We start from the raw sequence: 24,546 nt of genomic DNA on the forward strand, positions 1-24,546 counted from the left end.
CACATTCTTGCTCTGCTAGATTTATATCAAGCTGACAGCTCAAAGGGAGTGTCCTTTCTGCTGCAGCTCAGGGGGCGTGTCCATTCTGTTGCAGCTGTCTCCCTATCACAGCTCCTGAGGCAGTTGAAGGATGAAACGGAGCGTGTGCAGCCTGCTCAGTGAGCTGGACAAACAAATAGAAAACAAACAAACAGGAGGTGGCGCTATACAGATACATTTTATTGAATAATTCAATGGCTATGCTAAATTACATGCAATTAAAAAAGTATCTAGATCCAGGTGATGGTTTGAAAACTGTAGAATATTATTCACGGGACAACCCCTTTAAAAAAGAGGATTATCCCTATTCAGTGGAATACATGTGGAAACTGTCAAAAAATGGAGATGCTATTTTTTTTCAGCGATTTCAAATCAATGGAAGGCAGATTTTAAACAAATTCTATGCAGCATGAAATATGAAACTAGCGCCACATGAAAAATGCTATCTGCACAAATCCTTTAAGAGGTTTGCTGGTTTACCTTTATACTGATAGCATATCCTCAGGATAGGTCATCAATATGTGATCAGCGGGGTTCGACCACTAGATGTTTGGCAGTAGCTCCAGAAGTCAGCATACGAACTACACAGCTCTGTCCATTGTGTAGTGGATGGAGATGGTTATTGTAGTTCTGCACCTACACTATACTGTGTCCACTACAAGGTTGGTGGAGCTGTGTAGTTCCAGCACAAACTTCAAACCACAGAGCTACACCCAAACAACTGACTGTCGTGGGTGTGGGGTGTCGGACTGCCACCAATCAGCTACTGATCTCCTACTCTGAGGATAGGCCATCACTTAATAAAGTGACAACAAAAAACAAACCAAGGGAAGAAATTGCATAAAATAATAATAAAAAAAAAACATTACCTGTTAAATCCCTCATCTCTCCAGTTCTGCTACTTCAGGTCTATGATTATTGTTCTGTACCGATGAGATCTCATTGACACACATGACTGCAGCATCCAGTCATTGGCCCAGCGTTATTTATCTTGAACAACCCCTTTAATGTGGAGATGTAGTCTATTTTTACTGCCACACTAAAGGCTGTAGTTTCTTATGTGACTTATACGTAGTTTTATTAACAAAACCACCTGACAAAATTGTAACTGTTATTACTTTATATTGCAGCTCCGTGTGGGGAAAACCTGTATGATGATGATGGGAAACGTCTTCCTCCATGCATTCCTGGTGCTTGGCTCACCCCAGCGATCATGGCCTGTTATTTATTGGTGGCAAACATCCTCTTAGTAAACTTGTTAATAGCAGTATTCAAGTAAGTTATCAATTACGACATTGTCAGGTCAGGGGCATAACTAGAAATGACTGCGCCCCACAGCAAATATTTGTAAGGGCCCCTCCAGCGCGCTTCGCACCTCCCTCCTCCTGTGTAAACCCCACTCCTTTGGCACAGTGTAGAGGTATACTGTATATTGGGTGGCACAGTGTAGGCTATATGTGTATAACATAAACATATTTCATATGAAAACTTACAGTTACTTGGCTTGGCCCTTGGGGATCTCGGACGCCACTTCAACACTTGGCCGGGGGCTCGGCAGAGCTGATGTTGTGCTTTATCCTAATGAGAAAGATTTCATAAAAAGGATTTGGAGAAGGGGCAGAGGAATAGCAGAGCAGGGAGAGGCTGGTGCTGCTACTAGGGGGTCATACCATGGGGGAGTAATAAAGCCCACCATAATGCCCCCCCCCCCTAGTAGAAATAATTCTCCTTATATGTGACAGTGCTTTGTAATGCCCCCAGTTGAGCTAATGTCCCCATAGTGCCCCATAATGTCCCAGTATAAAATACCCCTATATAGTGCCCCCAGTAAATTCCCCCATAGTGCTCCTCTCCCCCCTTCCTGCTAGTGCCCCCCATAATGTACCAGTATAAAATGCCCCATAAATAGTGCCCCAGTAGATGCCCCTCAGTGTCCGGCCTCTGATAGGCTGCCGGCCTAGTGTCCCCCATAATGCCCCCCAATAATGTGCCAGTAAGTGTCCCCATAGATGCCCCCCCATCATGTGCCAGTATCAAGTGCCTCTCTCCTCCCCCCCATGTGCCAGTATCATAGTGCCAAACCCACCCATGTGCCAGTATCAAGTGCCAACCCCCCCACATGCCAGTATCAAGTGCCTCTCCCGCCCATGTGCCAGTATCATAGTGCCAAACCCACCCATGTCCCAGTATCAAGTGCCAACCCCCCCCCCACATGCCAGTATCAAGTGCCTCTCTCTCCCCCCCATGTCCCAGTATCATAGTGCCATCTCCCCCCCAAAAAAGTGCCAGTATCAAGTGCCTCTCCCCCCCATGTGCCAGTATCATAGTGCCAAACCCACCCATGTGCCAGTATCAAATGCCAAACCCACCTCCCACGTGCCAGTATCAAGAGCCTCTCTCCCCCCCCATGTGCCAGTATCAGGTGCCAACCCCTCCCCCCCCCCCCCCCATGTGCCAGTATCAAGTGCCTCCCGCTCCCCCCATGGCAGTAACAGTCGGGTATTAAAAAAAAAAATAAACACTTATACTTGTCACCAGGTCAGCGATGCGATGCAGCCTCTTCCTGTATGTCCATATATGGAGTCAGTGTATTTCAGAAAAGTTTCTGCTGGGATTCGAACCCACGACCTTCTGTATCAGAGGCAGAGCACCTAACCACAAGACTATAAGAGCTGCCTTGCTGCTGACTGAAAAAATATGAGACTTCTACTGTTATAGCTGGCTAACTGTACAGCTATACATTTGACAGCTGCCCTAAAACACCCAGCACTACTATATCTCTATATGACAGCTGTCCCAGCACACTCAGCTCTGCTATATCTCTATATATGACAGCTGCCCCAGCAAATCCAGCACTGCTACATCTATGCACATGACAGCTGCCCAAACACACCCAGCTATGCTATATCTCTATATGACAGCTGTCCCAGCACACTCAGCTCTGCTATATCTCTATATATGACAGCTGCCACAGCAAACCCAGCTCTGCCACATCTATACACATGACAGCTGCCCAAACACAACCAGCACTGCTATAGCTCTATATGACAGCTGTCCAAGCACACTCAGCACTGCTATATCTCTATATATGACAGCTGCCCCAGCAAACCCAGCTCTGCTACATCTATGCACATGACAGCTGCCCAAACACACCCAGCACTGCTATAGCTCTATATGACAGCTGTCCCAGCACACTCAGCACTGCTATATCTCCATATATGATAGCTGCCCCAGCACACCCAGCTCTGCTACATCTATATATCTTTAAGTATTGCTATACAGTAGATAGATATATAGAGATATAGCAGAGCTGAGTGTGCTGGGGCATCTGTCATGTGTATAGATGTAGCAGAGCTGGCTGTGTTTGGGCAGATGTCATGTGTATAGATGTAGTAGAGCTGGGTTTGCTGGGGCAGCTGTCATATATAGAGATATAGCAGAGCTGAGTGTGCTGGGACAGCTGTCATATAGAGCTATAACAGTGCTGGGTGTGTTGGGGGCAGCTGTCATTTGTTAAGATGTACACTTAGCCAGCTATAACAGTAGAAGTCTCATATTTTTTCAATCAGTTGCAATGCAGCCTTTATGGCTGTGTGGGTAAATGCTTTGCCACTGATACATTGGAGGTTGTGGGTTCAAATCCCAGACACATCAGGAGACAGTAAGATTAGATCACATTAGCGAGGGGGCCTGGTCAGCCGCCGTTGTGAAGGGGCCCTGAACTGAGACAAGAATCGATCATATTTAACTAACTTGAAAATAAACTGTCACACACGCTGCCGGGGCGCCGGTAGTTACGCCACTGGGCTCAGGCCTGTGTGAAAAAAATAAATAAATAATAATCAACAGAAGGCGGCCCCATAGCCACTGCTATGGTTTCTATGGCGATCCCTACGCCACTGTGTCAGGTGCTGACTGTCAGGAATAGGTAATATGTGAATAGTAATTAAACTTTCTGTTCTATGTTTGTTGTCGCTTTAGTTTAAAGAGAATCTGGTTGGGAATTTGTGCATGCTAGCCCAAATATAATAGAGAGTAGGGGGATATTTACTAACAGAAATGTGTCTATATTAGGCTACTTTCACATCTGAGTTTTCAATTCCGCTATTGAGATCCGTCATAGGATCTCAACATCGGAAGAAAACGCTTCAGTTTTGTCCCCATTCAGGGGCGTAACTATAGGGGAAGCAGCTGCTTTGGGGCCCTGACCCCGAAGGGGCCCATCCAGGAGGAAGAGGACTAAAAGAGTTTGTCAGGCCCCCATCAACAGTATTACACAATTAAATTCTATACAGTGACAGTATAGACAGCGTATAAAACGGATGGAACAGCTGCCGGGCCTGGTCTGAGAGAGCGATCTTTACTAGCAACAGGAATGGGGGCCGCATGAAAGGAAGTGGTTACGAAAAAATTACTGAGGGGGACCCCATTTAGAAATATGCTGTGGGGCCCAGTCATTTCTAGCTACGCCACTGTCCCCATTCATTGTCAATGGGAACAAAACGGAATGCACAAAAATTCATTCCATTCCATTTGGTTGTGTGCACATTGCAGACAGAATAACGCTGCAAGCAGCGTTTTTCTGTCCGCAATGTGGTGCGGATCAAGGCGGATCTGTCCTGACACATAATGTAAGTCAATGGGGACAGATCCGTTTTCTCTGACACAATAGAAAACTGATCCGTCCCCCATTGACTTTCAATGGTGTTCATCCGTCTTGGCTATATAAGACATAATACAACCGGATCCGTTCATGACGGATGCATGCGGTTGTATTATTGTAATGGAAGAGTTTTTGCAGATCCATGATGGATCTGCAAAAAACGCTAGTGTGAAAGTAGCCTTAGGCATATTTCTGGCGTAGATTGCGGCGCAAAAGTTATTTTCCCCCCGCTCACGCCAGGTCTAAATAAGCCATTTATCATTTTCTATACCTGTTTTAGGTGAAGAAAATGGTCTAAATCTACGCCAGCAAGGGAGCTGGCGTAGATTTAGAAGCGGCGGTGGATGCGCCGAAGTGATGCAGAGGCCACTTGACTTAAAATAAACAAGAATTTTGTTTTTTCTTGAAAATACTGTACTGTTTTTACATTTATAAAATAGATAATTCCTTCTGATGGAGGATACTCATTCCCTCTATTTCACAGCAAAACCAAATGTCAAACGTAACAGTTTTTCCTAGAATTTACTTGGTGACCCACAGAAAACAGGCAGTTACTGTTTAAGAGAAAGCAGATGGTAGCGTAAGCTTATTAAGAAAGCAGCGCACAGCTCAGCTAAGCCTAATGATTCTAATGGAGCCATTTCAGGAGGCAGAAAACTGTGTATTCGTGTCACATTCCGCCATCTGCTGTTTGCTTTGGTGTAAAGACAGTTACTTACTAAATGAAATGTGGAGTGCGGATCACTATATTCAACTCATAATGGCTTTCTCCTGCCAGAAACATCATGGCTATAGAGCAGAGACGGACTTTGGGGCCTAGGGTATTAAAGTTCATTGACTCCTTACCATCTACTATAACCAGGATACATTTTATGAAAGTTAATACAATGCCTTTGACAAGCATTTGCATTTAGTTTATTTTACTGCTCTAAGGGGTTATGGGCTTTTGACAGGGGCGTACGTAGCTATAGGGGGTGCAGAGGTAGCAGTCGCTACTGGGCCCAGGAGCCTGAGGGGGCCCAAAGACCCTTGTGCTGCATGAGAAGACACTGGTATTCTAGAAAGTGCCTGCTGGTCCAGTTACACCTCTGGCTTGAAGGGGTTAGGTCAAGAATTTGGCATGGGGGGGGTGCCGTTTCAATTTTTGCCTTGGTCAGCACAAAGGTTTGTGCTTTCCTGCCCCCTGGCCACAAAGCACTGAGGGACGGGGGTCCAAGCTGAACTCTTGCACCAGGGCCCATGAGCCTTTAGCTACGCCCCTGGCTTTCGATATTGGTGGTTCATTAGGTACAGCGCTAATGAACAAATAGTTAGCCCTTTTCAAACCACGTACATGTAGATCGATGGGTTCTAGTCCACGAAACGCACACTTAGGCCTCATGCACACGACCGTTGTGTGCATCCGTGGCCGTTGTGCCGTTTTCCGTTTTTTTTCGCGGACCCATTGACTTTCAATGGGTCCGTGGAAAAATCAGAAAATGCACCGTTTTGCAGCCGAGACCGTGATCCGTGTTTCCTGTCCGTCAAAAAAATAGGACCTGTCCTATTTTTTTGACGGACAATGGTTCACGGACCCATTCAAGTCAATGGGTCCGTGAAAGAACACGGATGCACACAAGATTGGCATCCGTGTCCGTGATCCGTGTCCGTAGGTTACTTTCATACAGACGGATCCGAAGATCCGTCTGCATAAAAGCTTTTTCAGAGGTGAGTTTTCACTTTGTGAAAACTCAGATCCGACAGTATATTCTAACAGAGAGGCGTTTCCATGGTGATGGGGACGCTTCAGGTTAGAATATACTGAAAAACTGTGTACATGACTGCCCCTGCTGCCTGGCAGGTGCTGCCAGGCAGCAGGGGGCAGACCCCCCCCCCTGTTTTTAACTCATTGGTGGCCAGTGCGGCCGCCCCCCTCCCTCCCCTGTAGTTAACTCATTGGTGTCCAGTGGGCCCCCCCTCCCTCCCCTGTAGTTAACTCATTGGTGTCCCGTGGGCCCCCCCCCTCGCTCCCCTGTAGTTAACTCATTTGTGTCCAGTGGGCCCCCCCTCCCTCCCCTGTAGTTAACTCATTGGTGTCCAGTGGGCCCCCCTCCCTCCCCTGTAGTTAACTCATTGGTGTCCAGTGGGCCCCCCCTCCCTCCGCTTTAGATAACTCGTTGGTGGCCAGTGGGCCCTCTCCCCTCCCTCCCCCTCCTAATTAAAATCGCCCCCCCTATCATTGGTGGCAGTGGAGAGTACCGATCGGAGTCCCAGTGTAATCGCTGGGGCTCCGATCGGTAACCATGGCAAAATGGACGCTACTGCAGTCCCGGTTGCCATGGTTACTTAGCAATTTGTAGAAGCTTCATACTTACCAGCGAGCTGCGATGTCTGTGACCGGCCGGGAGCTCCTCCTACTGGTAAGTGACAGGTCTGTGCTATAGGCAATGCGCCGCACAGACCTTTCACTTACCAGTAGGAGGAGCTCCCGGCCGGTCACAGACATCGCAGCTCGCTGGTAATTATGAAGCTTCTACAAATTGCTAAGCAACCATGGCAACCGGGACTGCAGTAGCGTCCCGGTTGCCATGGTTACCAATCGGAGCCCCAGCGATAACACTGGGACTCCGATTGGTACTCCACTGCCACCAATGATAGGGGGGGCGAATTTAATTAGAAGAGGGAGGGGAGAGGGCCCACTGGCCACCAACGAGTTATCTACAGCGGAGGGAGGGGGGGCCCACTGGACACCAATGAGTTACCACTGGACACCAATGAGTTAACTACAGGGGAGGGAGGGGGGGCCCACTGGACACCAATGAGTTAACTACAGGGGAGGGACGGGGGGCCCACTGGACACCAATGAGTTAACTACAGGGGAGGGAGGGGGGGCCCACTGGACACCAATGAGTTAACTACAGGGGAGGGAGGGGGGCGGCCGCACTGGCCACCAATGAGTTAACTACAGGGGGGGGGGGCGGCCACACTGGCCACCAATGAGTTAAAAACAGGGGGGGGGGGGTCTGCAGCAGGGGGCAGTCATGTACACAGTTTTTCAGTATATTCTAACCTGAAGCGTCCCCATCACCATGGGAACGCCTCTGTGTTAGAATATACTGTCGGATCTGAGTTTCACGATGTAGCTCATATCCGACAGTATATTCTAACATAGAGGCGTTCCCATGGTGATGGGGACGCTTCAAGTTAAAATATACCATCGGATTGGAGAAAACTCCAATCCGATGGTATAAAAGAACTCCAGACTTTACATTGAAAGTCAATGGGGACGAATCCGTTTGAAATGGCACCATATTGTGTCAACGTCAAACGGATCCGTCCTCATTGACTTGCATTGTAATTCAGGACGGATCCGTTTGGCTCCGCACGGCCAGGCGGACACTAAAACGACTTTTTTTTCATGTCCGTGGATCCTCCAAAAATCAAGGAAGACCCACGGACGTAAAAACGGTCGCGGATCACGGACCTACGGACCCCGTTTTTGCGGACCGTGAAAAACAACTGTCGTGTGCATGAGGCCTTAGACATATTTTATGCCAATTCTTCAGTTATTGCTATTTTCTAATAATATTATACATGATGTCAGCTGTAAGGAGTGCTATGGATAAATGATATTTTTTTTTTTTACTTTTCAGCAATACATTTTTTGAAGTAAAATCTATTTCAAACCAGGTGTGGAAGTTCCAGCGGTACCAGCTTATCATGACATTCCATGACCGACCCGTTTTACCACCTCCAATGATAATCTTTAGCCACCTCTACATCATTCTGAAGCGCCTTTGTTGCCGCTGCAAAAAAGGACAAGAAGGAGAACTGGATGAGCGTGACAGAGGGCTGAGTAAGTTAAAAAGGCCGTGCAAATGAGAACACCGCCATCCTTTCTGTATCTTGCTGGCTCTTTCACACTTGTGTTGTCCGGATCCGGCGTGTACTCCACTTGCCGGAATTACACGCCGGATCCGGAAAAACGCAAGTGTACTGAAAGCATTTGAAGACGGATCCGTCTTCAAAATGCTTTCAGTGTTACTATGGCAGCCAGGACGCTATTAAAGTCCTGGTTGCCATAGTAGTAGTGGGGAGCGGGGGAGCAGTATACTTACAGTCCGCGCGGCTCCCGGGGCGCTCCAGAATGACGTCAGAGCGCCCCATGCGCATGGATGAAGTGCCATGTGATCACGTGATCCATGCGCTTGGGGCGCCCTGACGTCACTCTGGAGCGCCCCGGGAGCCGCACGGATGGTAAGTATGCTGCTCCCCCGCTCCCCGCTACACTTTACCATGGCTGCCAGGACTTTAGCGTCCCGGCAGCCATGGTAACCATTCAGAAAAAGCTAAATGTCGGATCCGGCAATGCGCCGAAACAACGTTTAGCTTAAGGCCGGATCCGGACCAATGCCTTTCAATGGGCATTAATTCCGGATCCGGCCTTGCGGCAAGTCTTCAGGCTTTTTGGCCGGAGCAAAAAGCGCAGCATGCTGCGGTATTTTCTCCGGCCAAAAAACGTTCCGTTCCGGAACTGAAGACATCCTGATGCATCCTGAACGGATTTCACTCCATTTAGAATGCATTAGGATAAAACTGATCAGGATTATTCCGGCATAGAGCCCCGACGACGGAACTCTATGCCGGAAGAAAAGAACGCAGGTGTGAAAGAGCCCTTAGCAGAATGATGGTTTATTTTGTTTAATGAAATTTGCCACTTTTATGTATCAATTTCTGTGTGTATCTCTGCTTGCTGTCATTAAATAGAAATCTTTACTGTTCTATCAGTCAATAGAAATATGTCCCGATCATATGATGGACACAAATAATATTGCATACCATAGTGCAATTCATGACTAGGATTTCTGGTGCTGTGTACAATCTGCTATGCAGGGGAGGAAGGGGTTAACAAGAGTTGATTGAGGTGCTCTTCAATGGGTTGCTGGTGCTTGATGAGCAGCAACTAAGGCCTCATGCACACGACTGTTGTGTGCATCCGCGGCTGCTGTTCCGTTTTCCGTTTTTTTCCGCGGACCCATTGACTTTCAATGGGTCCGTGGAAAAATCTGAAAATGCACCGTTTGGCATCCGCTTCCGTTATCCGTGTTTCCAGTCCGAGAAAAAAATATGACCTGTCCTATTTTTTTCACGGACAACGGTTCACGGACCCACTCAAGTCAATGGGTCCGTGAAAAATCACGGATGCACACAAGATTGTCATCCGCGTCCGTGATCTGTGTCCGTTTTTTCATATAATTTCAAAGGCAAACTTGACTTAGATTTTTTTTTTCATTTTTCATGTCCGATGATCCTCCAAAAATCAAGGAAGACCCACGGAAGAAAAAACGGACACAGATCACGGAACAACGGAAACCGTTTTTGCGGACCGCAAAAAAAAACGCGTGCATGAGGCCTAACCCTCACATTTTTGTAAATATTTAATGATATCTTTTCCTAGGACAACACTGAAGATCTGACACTTTGATACAATGTAACGTAGTCAGTGCTTGTATAACTGTAAAAAATGTGGTGTGCCTTCAAAATAGCTCAATACACAGCCATTAATGTCTAAACTGATGGCAACAAAAGTGAGTACACCCCTAAGTGAAAATAGCCAAATTGTGCCCGATTAGATATTTTCCCTCCCCGATGTCATGTGACTCGTTAGTGTTAGGTGTGACTGGGGAGCAGGAGTGTTACATTTGCTGTTATCACTCTTACACGCTCTTATACTGGTCACTGGAAGGTCAATATGGCATCTCATGGCAAAGACCTCTCTTAGGATCTGAAAGAAACAATTGTTGCTCTATAAGAAGATAGCCAACACCCTGAGACTAAGCTGCAGAACAGTGACCAAGACCATACAGCAGTTTAACACGACAGGTTCCACTCAGAAAAGGCATCACCATGGTCGACCAAAGAAGTTGAGTGCATGTGCTCAGCGTCATATCCAGAGGTTGTCTTTTTTTAAAATAGACATATGAGTGCTGCCAGCATTGCTGCAGAGGTCACAGGGGTGGGGGTCAGCCTGTCAGTGTTCAGACCATACGCCCTACACTGAAATAAATCCGACCCATAAGGAAGCCTCTTCTAAATCTGATGCACAAGAAAGTCCCCAAATAGTTTGCTGAAGACACGCAGAATAAGAACATGGATTACTGGAACCATGTCCTGTGGTCTGATGAGACTAAGATAAACTTATTTGGTTCAGATAGTGTTAAGCTTGTGTGGCAGCAACCACGTGACAAGTGCGTCTTGCCTACAGTCCAGGGGCGTAGCTAGAAGTGACTGGGCCCCACAGCAAATTTTTGTATGCCCCCCCTTCCCGAGCTTCGCAACTCCCTCCTCCTGTGTAAACCCCACTCCTTTGGCTTGTCACGATCTAGACCAGACCAGGCTGCCACGCCATCCTTTTTCTATATTATATATATATTTTTATATATATATACACACACACACACTGTCTGTCATGTAACATGATTGATAATGCTCTGTGCCTGATCCACACACAGGATCCGCTCGTGTGAAAGACCCCTTACATGCTCAGATTATCAGTAACAAGCATCCTCACTAGGGTTGAGCATACTGATCTTCGAAGCCAAGATCCAAAGTCAATTCGCTTCAAACTTCGGCTTCAGAACCAAGGTACCAGTCAGTACCGAAGCCGACTTCAGATACCCATTTTAAAATCCGTTTAAAAAAAAAAACGCAAAACATTGATTCTGATTCCTTTATTTTTGGCTCCTGCAGAAATTTCCCATCCTTGCCCATGGAACCGGCATCCGGACATACAGGCATGTAATGCACTTTGTGTCATTTCCATTTTTTGCCAGGCCCAATGTAGTGGATAGTTATACATATAGGCCTAAAAAAAAAAAAAAATGGACAATGAGCAAAAATTCTATTGTGTGCATGAGCTCTAATGTTGATGTCCTATCCGGATCGGTTATCAGTTTCACAAAAGCAGATCATTTCCTTAAAGGGGTTTTCAGCTTTTTTCTATTGATGACCCATTCTCAAGATAGGTCATCAATATCAGATCAGCGTGGGTCCGACACCAGCCCCCCGCCGATCAGCTGTTTGAAGAGAAAGCAGAGCTCATACAAGCACTGCCTTCTCATCATTGTTTGCCTGCTTGTCCTCGCAACTGCATTCACTTCAATTGGACAGCTCCTTCCTGTCCAAGTGAGTAGTAGGGTAATGTCCTATAGAAGTGAATGTGGATGCCATAGTTGCAATTACACTGCTCTTCACTGCAGTCGGTAAGCAGATTAACAATGAGGAGAAGGCAGCGCTTGTATGAGTGCTGCCTTCTCTTCAAACAGCTGATCGGTGGGGGTGTCGGGAGTCGCCCCCTCCCCCCACCGATCTGGATAGGTCATGAATAGAAAAAAAAACTGACAAAACCTTTAAGGAGATTCTCTTAGTAGTCTGCTGCTGCCCTCCTCCAACACGCTGCACATTCCAAGTCCCACTCGGTGTAGCTTGGCAACCAGTGCCGGATGCCATGAAGTTCATCCTTCTCCTCTAATTTTACTAAGGGCTCTTTCACACTTGCGTTGTCTGGATCCGTCGTGTACTCCATTTGCCGGAATTACACGCCAGATCCGAAAAAACGCAAGTGAACTGAAAGCATTTGAAGACGGATCAGTCTTCAAAATGTGTTCAGTGTTACTATGGCAGCCAGGACGCTATTAAAGTCCTGGTTGCCATAGTAGTAGTGGGGAGCGGGGGAGCAGTATACTTACCGTCCATGCGGCTCCCGGGGCGCTCCAGAATTACGTCAGAGCGCCCCATGCGCATGGATGACGTGATCCACGCGATCACGTCATCCATGCTCGTGGGGCGCCCTGACGTCACTCTGAAGCGCCCCTGGAGACGCACAGACGGTAAGTATACTGCTCCCGCGCTCCCCACTACACCTTACCATGGCAAACAGGACTTTAGCGTCCTGGCAGCCATGGTAACCATTCAGAAAAAGCTAAACGTCGGATCTGGTAATGCGCCGAAACGACGTTTAGCTTAAGGCCGGATCCGGATTAATGCCTTTCAATGGGCATTAATTCCGGATCTGGCCTTGCGGCAAGTGTTCAGGATTTTTGGCCGGAGCAAAAAGCGCAGCATGCTGTGGTATTTTCTCCGGCCAAAAAACTTTCCGGTCCTGAACTGAAGACATCCTGATGCATCCTGAACGGATTTCTCTCCATTCAGAATGTATGGGGATAATCCTGATCAGGATTCTTCCGGCATAGAGCCCCGACGACGGAACTCTATGCCGGAAAAGAACAACGCAAGTGTGAAAGAGCCCTAAGATGTAGAGGCTAATAAGGAGACACTCAGGTCCACAGCACTGAAGCCAGCCGTACTCACCCTTGTTGGACTGCAGTCTTCACTGACGTGCTCTTCTCCTCTTCAAGTTCTGCCGACGCACTGTTCCAAGCAATGAATTCCAGTAGGTAGAAAAAAATATTTTGTAATATACTATTAACTACAAGAGGTAGAAAATGTAAGATGAGGGTAAGAAAGTCATCGAATCCTGGACATGACCTGAGCAGTGCACTTGGCTATTTTTTTTAGTTTTGGTGTTTCGTTATAGAAATAAGTGTGGGCCCCACAGGTGGGACCCGCACCTAACTGACATTGGTGGCATTTTGTAGCAACATGCTACCAATGTCTAAGATTACACAACCCCTTTAATACTTAATTTTTATTTACTCCTTTACCTCCAAGATCAGGAACTTTTTAATTTTACATAGTCCATTTTTTTAAATACGCGCTTCTGGTAATGCTCCTGATCCCCCGTGTGGCGATCAGAGGAGCCAGAGCTTGTGTACGGCAGCCACTGTCGTGGTGAATGACAGGAGGCTGCTGCACAGTGTTTCCTACGGAGCCCCTGTCTGTAGCCTGGCTCGATAGGAAACTAGTAAAAATCATTAAAGACTCCAATGCTAGTTAACTACAAAAAGCTTATAGGGTTCCGAATTTTTTTTCCCAGTATCAAAATGCAAGAAAAATTATACATATGTGGTATCCACCAGATTTATACTGATCTGGAGAATCAAGATCACAAGTGGAAAAAAAAAAATTTGTAAAACTGTGCCAAAGTTTTTTTTTCTCCAACTCCACCACCTTTGTAATTTTTTACCACTTCCTACTACAATTTATGCTGTATTAAATGGTTGCGTTGGAAAGTACAAATTGTCCTGCTAAAAACAAGCCCTCATACAGCTATGTGAACAGATAAGGGCCAGGGGCGCAGACATGGGTAAGGGAGGGGGAATAGATAAGGGCAAGGACCCAGGGGCGCAGGCAAGGGCCAGGGAGGAGCAGACAGGGGCCAGGGGGGGCACAGGCCAGGGCCAGGGGGCGCAGATAAAGGCCAGGGGCGCAGACAAGGGCCAGGGACAGGACACAGATAAGGGCCACAGGGTAATGCACACAGGGGCCAAGGGGGCAGAGACAAGGGCCAGGGAGGCGCACACAGGGGACAGGGGTGCAGACAAAGGCCAGAGGGTACACAGATAAGAGCAAGTGGCACAGACAAGGGCCAGGGGAAGCACAGATAAGGGCCAGGGGCGCAGACAAGGGTCAGGGAGGGGGCCCAGATAATGGCCAGGGCCCAGGGGTGCAGACAGGGGCCAAGGAGGTGCAGACAGGGGCCAGGGGGGCACATAAAGGGCCAGGGTAGTGCACACAGGGGCCAGGGGGGCACATAAAGGGCCAGGGTAGTGCACACAGGGGCCAAGGGGGCAGAAACAAGGGCCCCGGGGAGGCACGGACAGGGGCCAGGGGCGCAGACAAAAGCCGGGGGCACAGATAAGGTCCCAGGGGTGCATACAAGTTGGGCACACAGGCAGCAGGCACAGACATGGATGGAAGATGGAAGGATAATGATGGACAGGCCGGACCCCCAATGTTGCCAAACTTTGTTAACTCAGTAGCAGGACATGTAGAGCGGCGCCCAGGGATCTCCCTGCACTGACTATTATATCTGTGACACTCTGCGCTGCGATTGGACAGCGCTACTGCCAGGGAGAAGGAACGCCCATTGAGAAAAAGGGCAGTCTCCTCCTCCCTGCTCCGATAGTAGTAATTATCATACAGCACCGGAGACAGTAACGGGGGCCACAGCGGGCCAACTGTGCGGCGCCCAGATATAATAGTAAGTGCAGGGAGATGCCTGGGCGCCACTCTACATGTCCTGCTACTTAGTTAACAAAGTCCGGACCCATGAAAGGTCCTAGTCTTTAAATAATCTGACACACTGCCGGGCGCCGGACCCCTTGTCAGCCCAGGCCCAAAAGCAGCCGATTCCCCTTCTTCCCCAGTGGTTACGCCACTGCTACTGTCAAGCATGGTGGTGGGAGTCTCATGATTTGGGACTTTATGAGTGCTGCTGGCTGTGGGGAGCTACAGTTCATTGAGAGAACCATGAATACGAACATGTACTGACATACCTAAGCAGAGTATGATGGCCTCCTTTTGGAAACTTGGTGGCAGGGCAGTATTACAACATGATAACGACCCCAAACACACCTCCAAGATGACCACTGCCTTGCTAAACAAACTGAGGGTAAAGGTTCTGGACTGGCCAAGCATGTCTCCAGACCTAAACTCTATTGATCATCTGTGGAGCATCCTTAAACAGAAGGTGGAGGAGCACAAGGTGTTTAACATCCAACAGCTCTGTGATGTCGTCTTGGATGAGTGGAAGAGGATTCCAGTGGCAACGTGAAGTTCTAGTGAACTCCATACCCAAGAGAGTTAAAGCAGTGCTGGAAAATAATGCCAGTTGTGTAGATGTTAATGGCTGTGTGTTGAGTTATTTTAAGGGCACATCAAATTTACACTATTATACAAGCTGTACACTGACTATTTTGCATTGTATTAAAGTGTCAGATCTTCAGTGTTGTCCCATGAAAAGGTAGAATAAAATATTTACATAAATGTGAGGGGTGTACTTTTTTGAGATACTGTACATATTTATATATATATATATATATATACACACACACACATATATATATATATATATATATATATACACACATACATACATACATACAGTACAGACCAAAAGTTGGACATTCAAAGAGTTTTCTTTATTTTCATGACTATGAAAATTGTAGATTCACACTGAAGGCATCAAAACTATGAATTAACACATGTGGAATTATATACATAACAAAAAAGTGTGAAACAACTGTAAATATGTCATATTCTAGGTTCTTCAAAGTAGCCACCTTTTTCTTTGATTACTGCTTTGCACACTCTTGGCATTCTCTTGATGAGCTTCAAGAGGTAGTCACCTGAAATTGTCTTCCAACAGTCTTGAAGGAGTTCCCAGAGATGCTTAGCACTTGTTGGCTCTTTTGCCTTCACTCTGCGGTCCAGCTCACCCCAAACCATCTCGATTGGGTTCAGGTCCGGTGACTGTGGAGGCCAGGTCATCTGGCGCAGCACCCCATCACTCTCCTTCATGGTCAAATAGCCCTTACACAGCCTGGTGGTGTGTTTGGGGTCATTGTCCTGTTGAAAAATTAATGATGGTCCAACTAAACGCAAACCGTATGGAATAGCATGCCGCTGCAAGATGCTGTGGTAACCATGCTGGTTCAGTATGCCTTCAATTTTGAATAAATCCCCAACAGTGTCACCAGCAAAGCACCCCACACCTCCTCCTCCATGCTTCACGGTGGACACCAGGCATGTAGAGTCCATCCGTTCACCTTTTCTGCGTCGCACAAAGACACGGTGGTTGGAACCAAAGATCTCAAATTTGGACCCATCAGACCAAAGCACAGATTTCCACTGGTCTAATGTCCATTCCTTGTGTTCTTTAGCCCAAACAAGTCTCTTCTGCTTGTTGCCTGTCCTTAGCATTGATTTCCTAGCAGATATTCTACCATGAAGGCCTGATTCACACAGTCTCCTCTTAACAGTTGTTCTAGAGATGTGTCTGCTGCTAGAACTCTGTGTGGCATTGACCTGGTCTCTAATCTGAGCTGCTGTTAACCTGCGATTTCTGAGGCTGGTGACTCGGATGAACTTATCCTCCGCAGCAGATGTGACTCTTGGTCTTCCTTTCCTGGGGCGGTCCGCATGTGAGCCAGTTTCTTTGTAGCGCTTGATGGTTTTTGTGACTGCACTTGGGGACACTTTCAAAGTTTTCCCAATTGTTCGGACTGACTGACCTTAATTTCTTAAAGTAATGATGGCCACTAGTTTTTCTTTACTTGGCTGCTTTTTTCTTGCCATAATACAAATTCTAACAGTCTATTCAGTAGGACTATCAGCTGTGTATCCACCTGACTTCTCCACAATGCAACTGATGGTCCCAACCCCATTTATAAGGCAAGAAATCCCACCTATTAAACCTGACAGGGCACACCTGTGAAGTGAAAATCATTTCAGGTGACTACCTCTTGAAGCTCATCAAGAGAATGCCAAGAGTGTGCAAAGCAGTAATCAAAGCAAAAGGTGGCTACTTTGAAGAACCCAGAATATGACATATTTTCAGTTGTTTCACACTTTTTTTGTTATGTATATAATTCCACATGTTTTAATTCATAGTTTTGATGCCTTCAGTGTGAATCTACAATTTTCATGGTCATGAAAATAAAGAAAACTCTTTGAATGAGAAAGTGTGTCCAAACTTTTGGTCTGTACTGTGTATATATATATATATATCCTTGCTGTTAAATTTGCAACACAAAGAATGACAAGCTGTAAGTTATGCAATTTTAAGAAGTAGCAGGTACCAGCAAATGATCGAACTTTTAAGCACCTAGCTACCTAGCTCTAATCTGTGGCATGTGAGAGGTGTATAAAAGCCAATTTGAAAGCAACGTTTTTTAGCCACCAGTCGTGTGGGATGATTGTGTGATGCCGCCTGTTCATCGACATGTCAGTTATTGTCACTTGTGGCAAACTGAGACAGAATCCTTAAACTGAGAGACCTTAGTTTATCAATCCGGCAGATCACTATACGCTAAGGCAGAGATGTCAGCAATGTTCAACGTTGCATGTCCCAGTGGTTGGGAGAACAGCAGTGAACTGGAATGACAACAACGGATGCACAGAGGTAAACCTCTGCATGGACGGATTGCCTGATTAGAAGAATGAAACGTAGTGATCCATTCTGTACTGGTGAAATTGAACATCACATCCCAAGTCTATAGTGTTCAACAGTGTCTACACAAAAAATCAGAAAGTGTTTGCACGACATTAGGCTACGAGCCAGATGTCCAGCTCCAGGTGTTCCATTAACCTCACTCCACTGCTCTCAAAGGCTATCATGATGCACAGCAAGATTGCAATGGAGGCTGGAATAAAGGTCTGTCCTCTTCAACCATGAGTCCAACTTTTGCCTTGCCAGATATTGGTCTGGAGACCACGTGGGCAACGCCTTGAAGAGGCTTTCACAAGGAAACATCACACTGGTCCTATTCCCAGGGATTATGGTGTGGGGTAGCATAATGTATGGTAGCTGGAACACTTTAGTCTTCACTTCAGGAAACAGCTCAGCGTTATATTGAATTAGTTGTGGAACCAGCCATTTCTCCAAAGCATTCCAGGACAACACATGGCCACCTGTTTCTCATGCTAGCATTCTGCATGGCCTAAATGTGATACCATGGCCTGCAGGGTTCCATCCTGAACTTGCTTCCTATGAAGTACATCTTTGCCGTCACTGGTTGGCAGTTGCAAATAAGCTGCCTACAGCGGATCTTGATTATTTGCATGCCCAAGTGCATTCAGGGTGGCAGAAGATTACTCAGACAACCATTAATAACCTCATTGATAGCATGCTGTGAGGAATGTGGAATTATAAACTAATTCCAGCCATTGCTGTCAGATAGAAGAGGGGCTGAACTCTGCAGTGGTCCTGGATGCAAGCAGGCCACATGTAAACAAATTCACACCTCACTCAGCCAGCACGGAGGCTACTCATCCTACAGGGAAAAAAAAACTGTAGGGGGTCGCAGGTTAATAGATCATTAAAATCCATCAGACATCACGGAACAGGGGGTTCATAAGGAATTAAGAATTGCCCGTCCGTCACAGGCATAAACCAGTTATATAACTGCGACACAGGGGGGCAGACGGACCTGACCTGGTCGTAGTTTGGTGGTAGAATGCCAGGAAGGGGAGATACAGAGATCTCCCAGCAGAAACCTAATAATGGCACCATGTTTGATCTCCATCTGTAGCCGGAACCCAGGCGGATCCGTTGGTCCCAGAACCATCTCCCTGTGACCTTCTGGTCTGGAGCTATGGGCCTTAATGGGTTGTGTGTGTCCTTTTGGCTGCCATGACAAGAAAGGGAAGGTGTACTCCTCCCAGAGGGAGGGAGGGGAGTGACCGACTACAGGTGAAAAGGCCCATGCAGGCCAGAGGCCGGCATCTTTCTCTGTTGGGGGTCACCTCAAGTAACGTGTTTGGAGGGACTGTGGACAAACTGCTGACATCACTGCCCCCATGTAACTACAGCCCAGCATTACAGCAACCCAGAACTCATCACAACCCAACGAACAACTCATCCATCTGGTAAACTGACCCTTGCTCTGTTTAACTCTGTTGTATCATACCACCTGTATTTGCACATCCAACCACTGTATATATTCTCTGTGTATATCATGTATTGTCTAGTGCGCCCTTAAGGAAATTAAATATTATAATTTAATCTTGTGCTGTCCTTCTATCTCGATCACAAATCCCTACGTCGGTGTTTTGGCATAGTTATACACTACTGCGGGTTGGTTTCTCACCCTATATAATCCCGTTAACGGACCAGGCTTATTTCAAACAAGAAACTGGTGGCAGTCTACCGGGCTGAGAAAGCTGTTTCACCAGGGCAGTGAAAAGGCTATCTCAGCTTATCAGGGTTGTGAGCGAGTGTGGAGTTACGCTGGAGGCCGAGTAGACCACTGGCTCTCACCTCCATGCCTCTCTGTGCCTGCGTGGACAGGAGGCGTCTGTGTAAACTGTATCAATCTGACCTTACGTGCTCCCAGGGAGGGCGTAACGTCACATCTTAGAAACCAGTGACTAAACCGTATCTCGTGAGCTCGACGTAGTTGAAGTCAGGCAGGGCCGCGAGGTGCAGTATTTATCACACATGCTAAGGAGTATAAGTGCATGTATTTCTGCGTGTCATGCTTATACTCGATACTGAATAAATTGAGATGTTTTGAATATTTTATTTCCATTTTTTTTATCATTTGCATATCATTAACATCTCAATCGATCCAGTGATTTCCATAATTCCACAACTTTTTTGTCTTGGTGTTGCAATTTCAATGTTGAGGAGTGCGTAATGGTGTGCATTAGGCTACTTTCACACTAGCGTTCGATCGGATCCGTTCTGAACGGATCCGCTCATATTAATGCAGACGGTGGCTCCGTTCAGAACGGATCCGTCTGCATTATATTGGCAAAAAATGGCTAAGTGTGAAATTAGCCTGAGCGGATCCGTCCAGACTTTTACATTGAAAGTCAATGGGGGACGGATCCGTTTGAAGATTGAGCCATATTGTGGCATCTTCAAACGGATCCGTCCCCATTGACTTACATTGTAAGTCTGGACGGATCCGCACGCCTCCGCACGGCCAGGCGGACAGCCAAACGCTGCAAGCAGCGTTCAGGTGTCCGCCTGCTGAGCGGAGCGGAGGCTGAACGCCGCCAGACTGATGCAGTCTGAGCGGATCGGCATCCATTCAGACTGCATCAGGGCTGGACGGAAGCGTTCGGGTCCGCTTGTGAGCCCCTTCAAACGGAGCTCACAAGCGGACACCCAAACGCTAGTGTGAAACTAGCCTTACTCGAAAGATTAATTTTTTTTTACATTTGTGGCAACACCTCTAGGCTTTTTATTGTGCTAAAGCCTAACCTCAGTCCATGACCTATACACAACCTGACATGGTCAGAGACATCTGCACTTCATCCTGTCTTCAGCTACACTTGTCATATCACTCTGTGCTTTAACCCCTTCCTGACACATGACGTAATATTACGTCATGGAAGCCAGTGAGTTCCTGCATCATAGTACGTCATGGTTAACTCCAGTCACCGCGCTGCATCACGCGGTGACTGGAATAAGATGGCTTCACTAATCTTAGCTGAGGGCGAGGAGGAGTTTCTCCGCCCCGCTGCAGCCCTGATCTCTGCGATTGGCCGGTTAGTGAAGACTGGACCATCGCAGCACCAGTAATGTATGGAGCTGTAGGGGGGCTCGGCTAGAGGTGGGAGGGGCTGATGACATCAGCCCATGTCTCCTCATAGGTCAGGGAGGGGACACCAGAAACAGGTGTCCCTTCCCAGTGCTGCGATTGGCTGGAACAACGCTCCAGCCAATGGCAGTGCTATACTACTATTAGCGAATCTGTGGTGCTTCTGGTGGCTGGGACGGAGGTGATTGGGGCTGATTACATCAGCCCATGTCGCCTCCGAGGTCAGGGAGGGGACATCAGACACTGATGTCCCCTCCCAGTGCTGCGATTGGCTAGAACAACGCTCCAGCCAATGGCAGCGCTATGCAGCTTAAAGAACAGTTGGTTGCTTTCTGCAGGCAGCCATTCTAGCTTGGTGACTGCTTGCAGAGAGGACTTATTCCCCACTGTGCTGCTGGTTGTCAGCTGGGACTTGTGGTACTACCACATAAATCAGTGCTTTTCACTACTTTCAGAAGAAGAAGAAGAACAACATCTGGAACAGCTGTAGTGATCTCTGGCGCAGCAGTATTCAGATCCCCATATTCCCTGTCCCTCTCCCCCCTTCGCCCCTCTCCTTGGCGGACTCAAGTCTGTCCTTTTTATATTTTTTTTTGTTTTTTGGCTTTTTGTTTTTTTTTGTATACATTTTTGGGGGGCTTTTCTAGCTCTGCACTACTTTTTCTGTGTGCAAGCTGTTGACTGGCAAGTGCTGAACCGCAATTGTGTTTTTTTCAGTGCCAGCTAGCTATATATATATATATATATATATATATATATATGTATGTCAATTTTAGTTAGTACTAGGTTAGATTTTTGAACCCACACACTGCATGCGTGGGTCCTGCACCTGCTCAGCGCCGGTCAGTAGTGTCAATTACTAACAGCGTCTGCTCAGGTTTGAATGCTTTTTTTTGTTGTCTTTTTTTCGAAATGTTTTTCTTATTATTTCACTTATCTTTTTCTCTATTCTTTTTCTCTTTTCCTTCTTCCTCTTTTTTTCTTTATCATAAATTTTATTTTAAAGTCATTACAAGCACCCTCACTTGTTAAATCACTACATAAACCCCCCTGACACTTTTCATTTTACACACACCAATAAAAATTAAAATGTCCCATTCATCCCAGAGAGTTTACTCAGCTGAAGAGGCATACAGTTTTTCTTCTTTTAAATATTCTTTCCTCTTTTACCTTGTTGATTCCCTTTATGTATTTAAAAGTTTCTATCATATCCCCTCTGTCTCGTCTTTCTTCCAAGCTATACATGTTAAGTTCCTTTAATCTTTCCTGGATTTCAGGATAAAACTTACCAGGAAAGATTAAAGGAACTTAACATGTATAGCTTGGAAGAAAGATGAGACAGAGGGGATATGATAGAAACTTTTAAATACATAAAGGGAATCAACAAGGTAAAAGAGGAGAGAATATTTAAAAGAAGAAAAACTGCTACAAGAGGACATCGTTTTAAATTAGAGGGGCAAAGGTTTAAAAGTAATATCAGGAAGTATTACTTTAATGAGAGAGTAGTGGATGCATAGAATAGCCTTCCTGCAGAAGTGGCAGCTGCAAATACAGTGAAGGAGTTTAAGCATGCATGGGATAGGCATAAGGCCATCCTTCATATAAGATCGGGCCAGGGGCTATCCATAGTATTTAGTATATTGGATTACTAGATGGGCCAAATGGTTCCTATCTGCCGACACATTCTATGTTTCTATGTTTCTATACACCATCCTTGCCTCTGAAACTGAGTCTGCAAGTGAGGGAGAAGAGGATGCCACATTCCTCTACTCCTTCATCATCATCGTCATCCAGTGATGAGGGACCCTCAAGGAAATGCCCCAGGAGATATGAAGTAGCCTAGTGATCCCCTATGGACCACACCGCCTGAGGATTATCAGCCCCAAATTCCAGAGTTTGTGGGAAACTCTGGAATTCAGATTGACTGCACGAGCTTCACAGAAATAGATTTTTTTCAAAATCTTTTTCTCTGACAAATTTAGAAATTTGATGGTGACCCAAACAAATGTATATGCCCAGCAGTTTATGGCACATCCTCATATGCTAGACCAGTGGTGGGCAACCTTATTAGTAAAATGAGCCAAATATCGACAAAACTGCGATTTTTATTTTTTTGAGAGCCAAATTTTTTAAACTTCAAATATATAGGAAGGTACATTGTTATTTACTTCATAAGGGTATTCCTAACCATCTGAACATACCTTTCTCAATCCTCGACACTACATCTTCTTTCACTCCACAACGTTTTACCCTATAAGACGCACATAGGTTTTAGAGGAGGACAATATGGAAAAAAATATTTTTCATTACACCTCAGGTCAGACCACTAATCAGAACCTCAATGTTTGAAATCTCTTTTGAAATTTGAAAAAAGGAACTCGGGGGTTCTGTACCAACGCAACGCTGTCTTAACAGAGTTTTCTTGAATTTTTATGCACTTGGAAAAGCCGTGCGAAGATTTCTGAATCCATTTACTGTCAGTGTCACTAAATTCAAGGTGGAGTTCTTTTCCCCACTCAGCAACCCAGGGCGGTACGCTAGAATAGTTCTCACTTAGAATCTGCCTATAAATGAGGGTGGTGCATTTATGAGGTAAATTTGGCAGCAGAACATAATTCTCCAACCATGATGGATCAGGGAGAGCGGTAAATTTGGAAATAATAAACTGCCTACAAGCATTCTCAAAGTCATTTCTTTGAATGAAATCTTTACCAAGGGCAGGTACACCCGAGAGGGCAGTATAGAAGTCGGAAGTGATCTGTAACCATTTCAAATCTCCTAATCTGTGATGTGACATTGATAGCCAAATGTCTGATGGAGATTTAATTTGTGGGAACAGTAGTGTGGGGATAACTGAGATAGGAGCTAAGGGAGAAATCTTGTCCTGAGCAGATGTTAAGACCAAAGACTTATGGCAAATATGCAGCATTCCTCTGGTGAGTACGCTATCTACTTTGGTCCCTTCTCCTGTCCTCTCAGGTGTCCATAACCTATGGAACAATTCCTTACCCAACAGGGCCAATTCTAAATCTACATGCATACAGAATGTCTCTTGTCTGGCCAGTTTAAGCCACCTTTCCAAACTAATAGCCTGTATATAGGTTGATAGGTCAGGGAGGGAGATACCCCCATGTTTCTTTCTTCGGGAAAGAAGGCGAAAGGACATTCTAGTGCGCTTCTTATCCCACAAATAACTGCTCATGATGGATTGTAGTTTATTAATGAACAGGTACCGATATGGGTAGGGCTCTCAAGGTGTACATTATCAGCGGCAGGATGTAGGTTAGGAAAGGAGAGCTGCTGTTAGAGAGAATAGAGGTGACTTTGGAGAGTAGCGGGGGGAAATTAAGACTAAACAACAACTTGGGGTCCATCGGGATCGTCACCCCCAAATAATTTATTGCTTGTGTAGGCCACTTGAATGGTGTGAGGGCTTTGACCTTAGTACGCAGGACAGCTGGGAGGGAAACGCCAAGGGCCTCCGACTTATCGAAATTTATCTTAAAATTTGAGATAACCCCAAAAGTTTCGAAAACCTGCATAACCTCCAGCAAAGCCTCTTCAGGATTTGACAACAGGAGCAGTAAATCATCAGGAGCAGTAAATCTGCCTAGTTTCACTCCTTTGATCGTG

At 46.3% G+C, this 24,546-nt stretch overlaps 1 protein-coding gene across 1 annotated transcript in view; it reads left to right on the top strand.

The window, feature by feature from the left end:
- LOC122925743 (transient receptor potential cation channel subfamily M member 1-like) overlaps positions 1-8,531 on the top strand; it is a 48,316-nt gene extending 39,785 nt beyond the window's left edge. Inside the window, exons 10-11 of the mRNA XM_044277093.1 lie at positions 1,170-1,314; positions 8,372-8,531. Of these exons, the coding sequence (XP_044133028.1) occupies positions 1,170-1,314; positions 8,372-8,405 (179 nt within the window). The 3' untranslated portion in view covers positions 8,406-8,531. The remainder of the gene's footprint in view (positions 1-1,169; positions 1,315-8,371) is intronic.
- Positions 8,532-24,546: the final 16,015 nt, after the last annotated feature.

This window comes from Bufo gargarizans, chromosome 2 (assembly GCF_014858855.1).
Source record: "Bufo gargarizans isolate SCDJY-AF-19 chromosome 2, ASM1485885v1, whole genome shotgun sequence".
Taxonomy (NCBI): domain Eukaryota; kingdom Metazoa; phylum Chordata; class Amphibia; order Anura; family Bufonidae; genus Bufo; species Bufo gargarizans.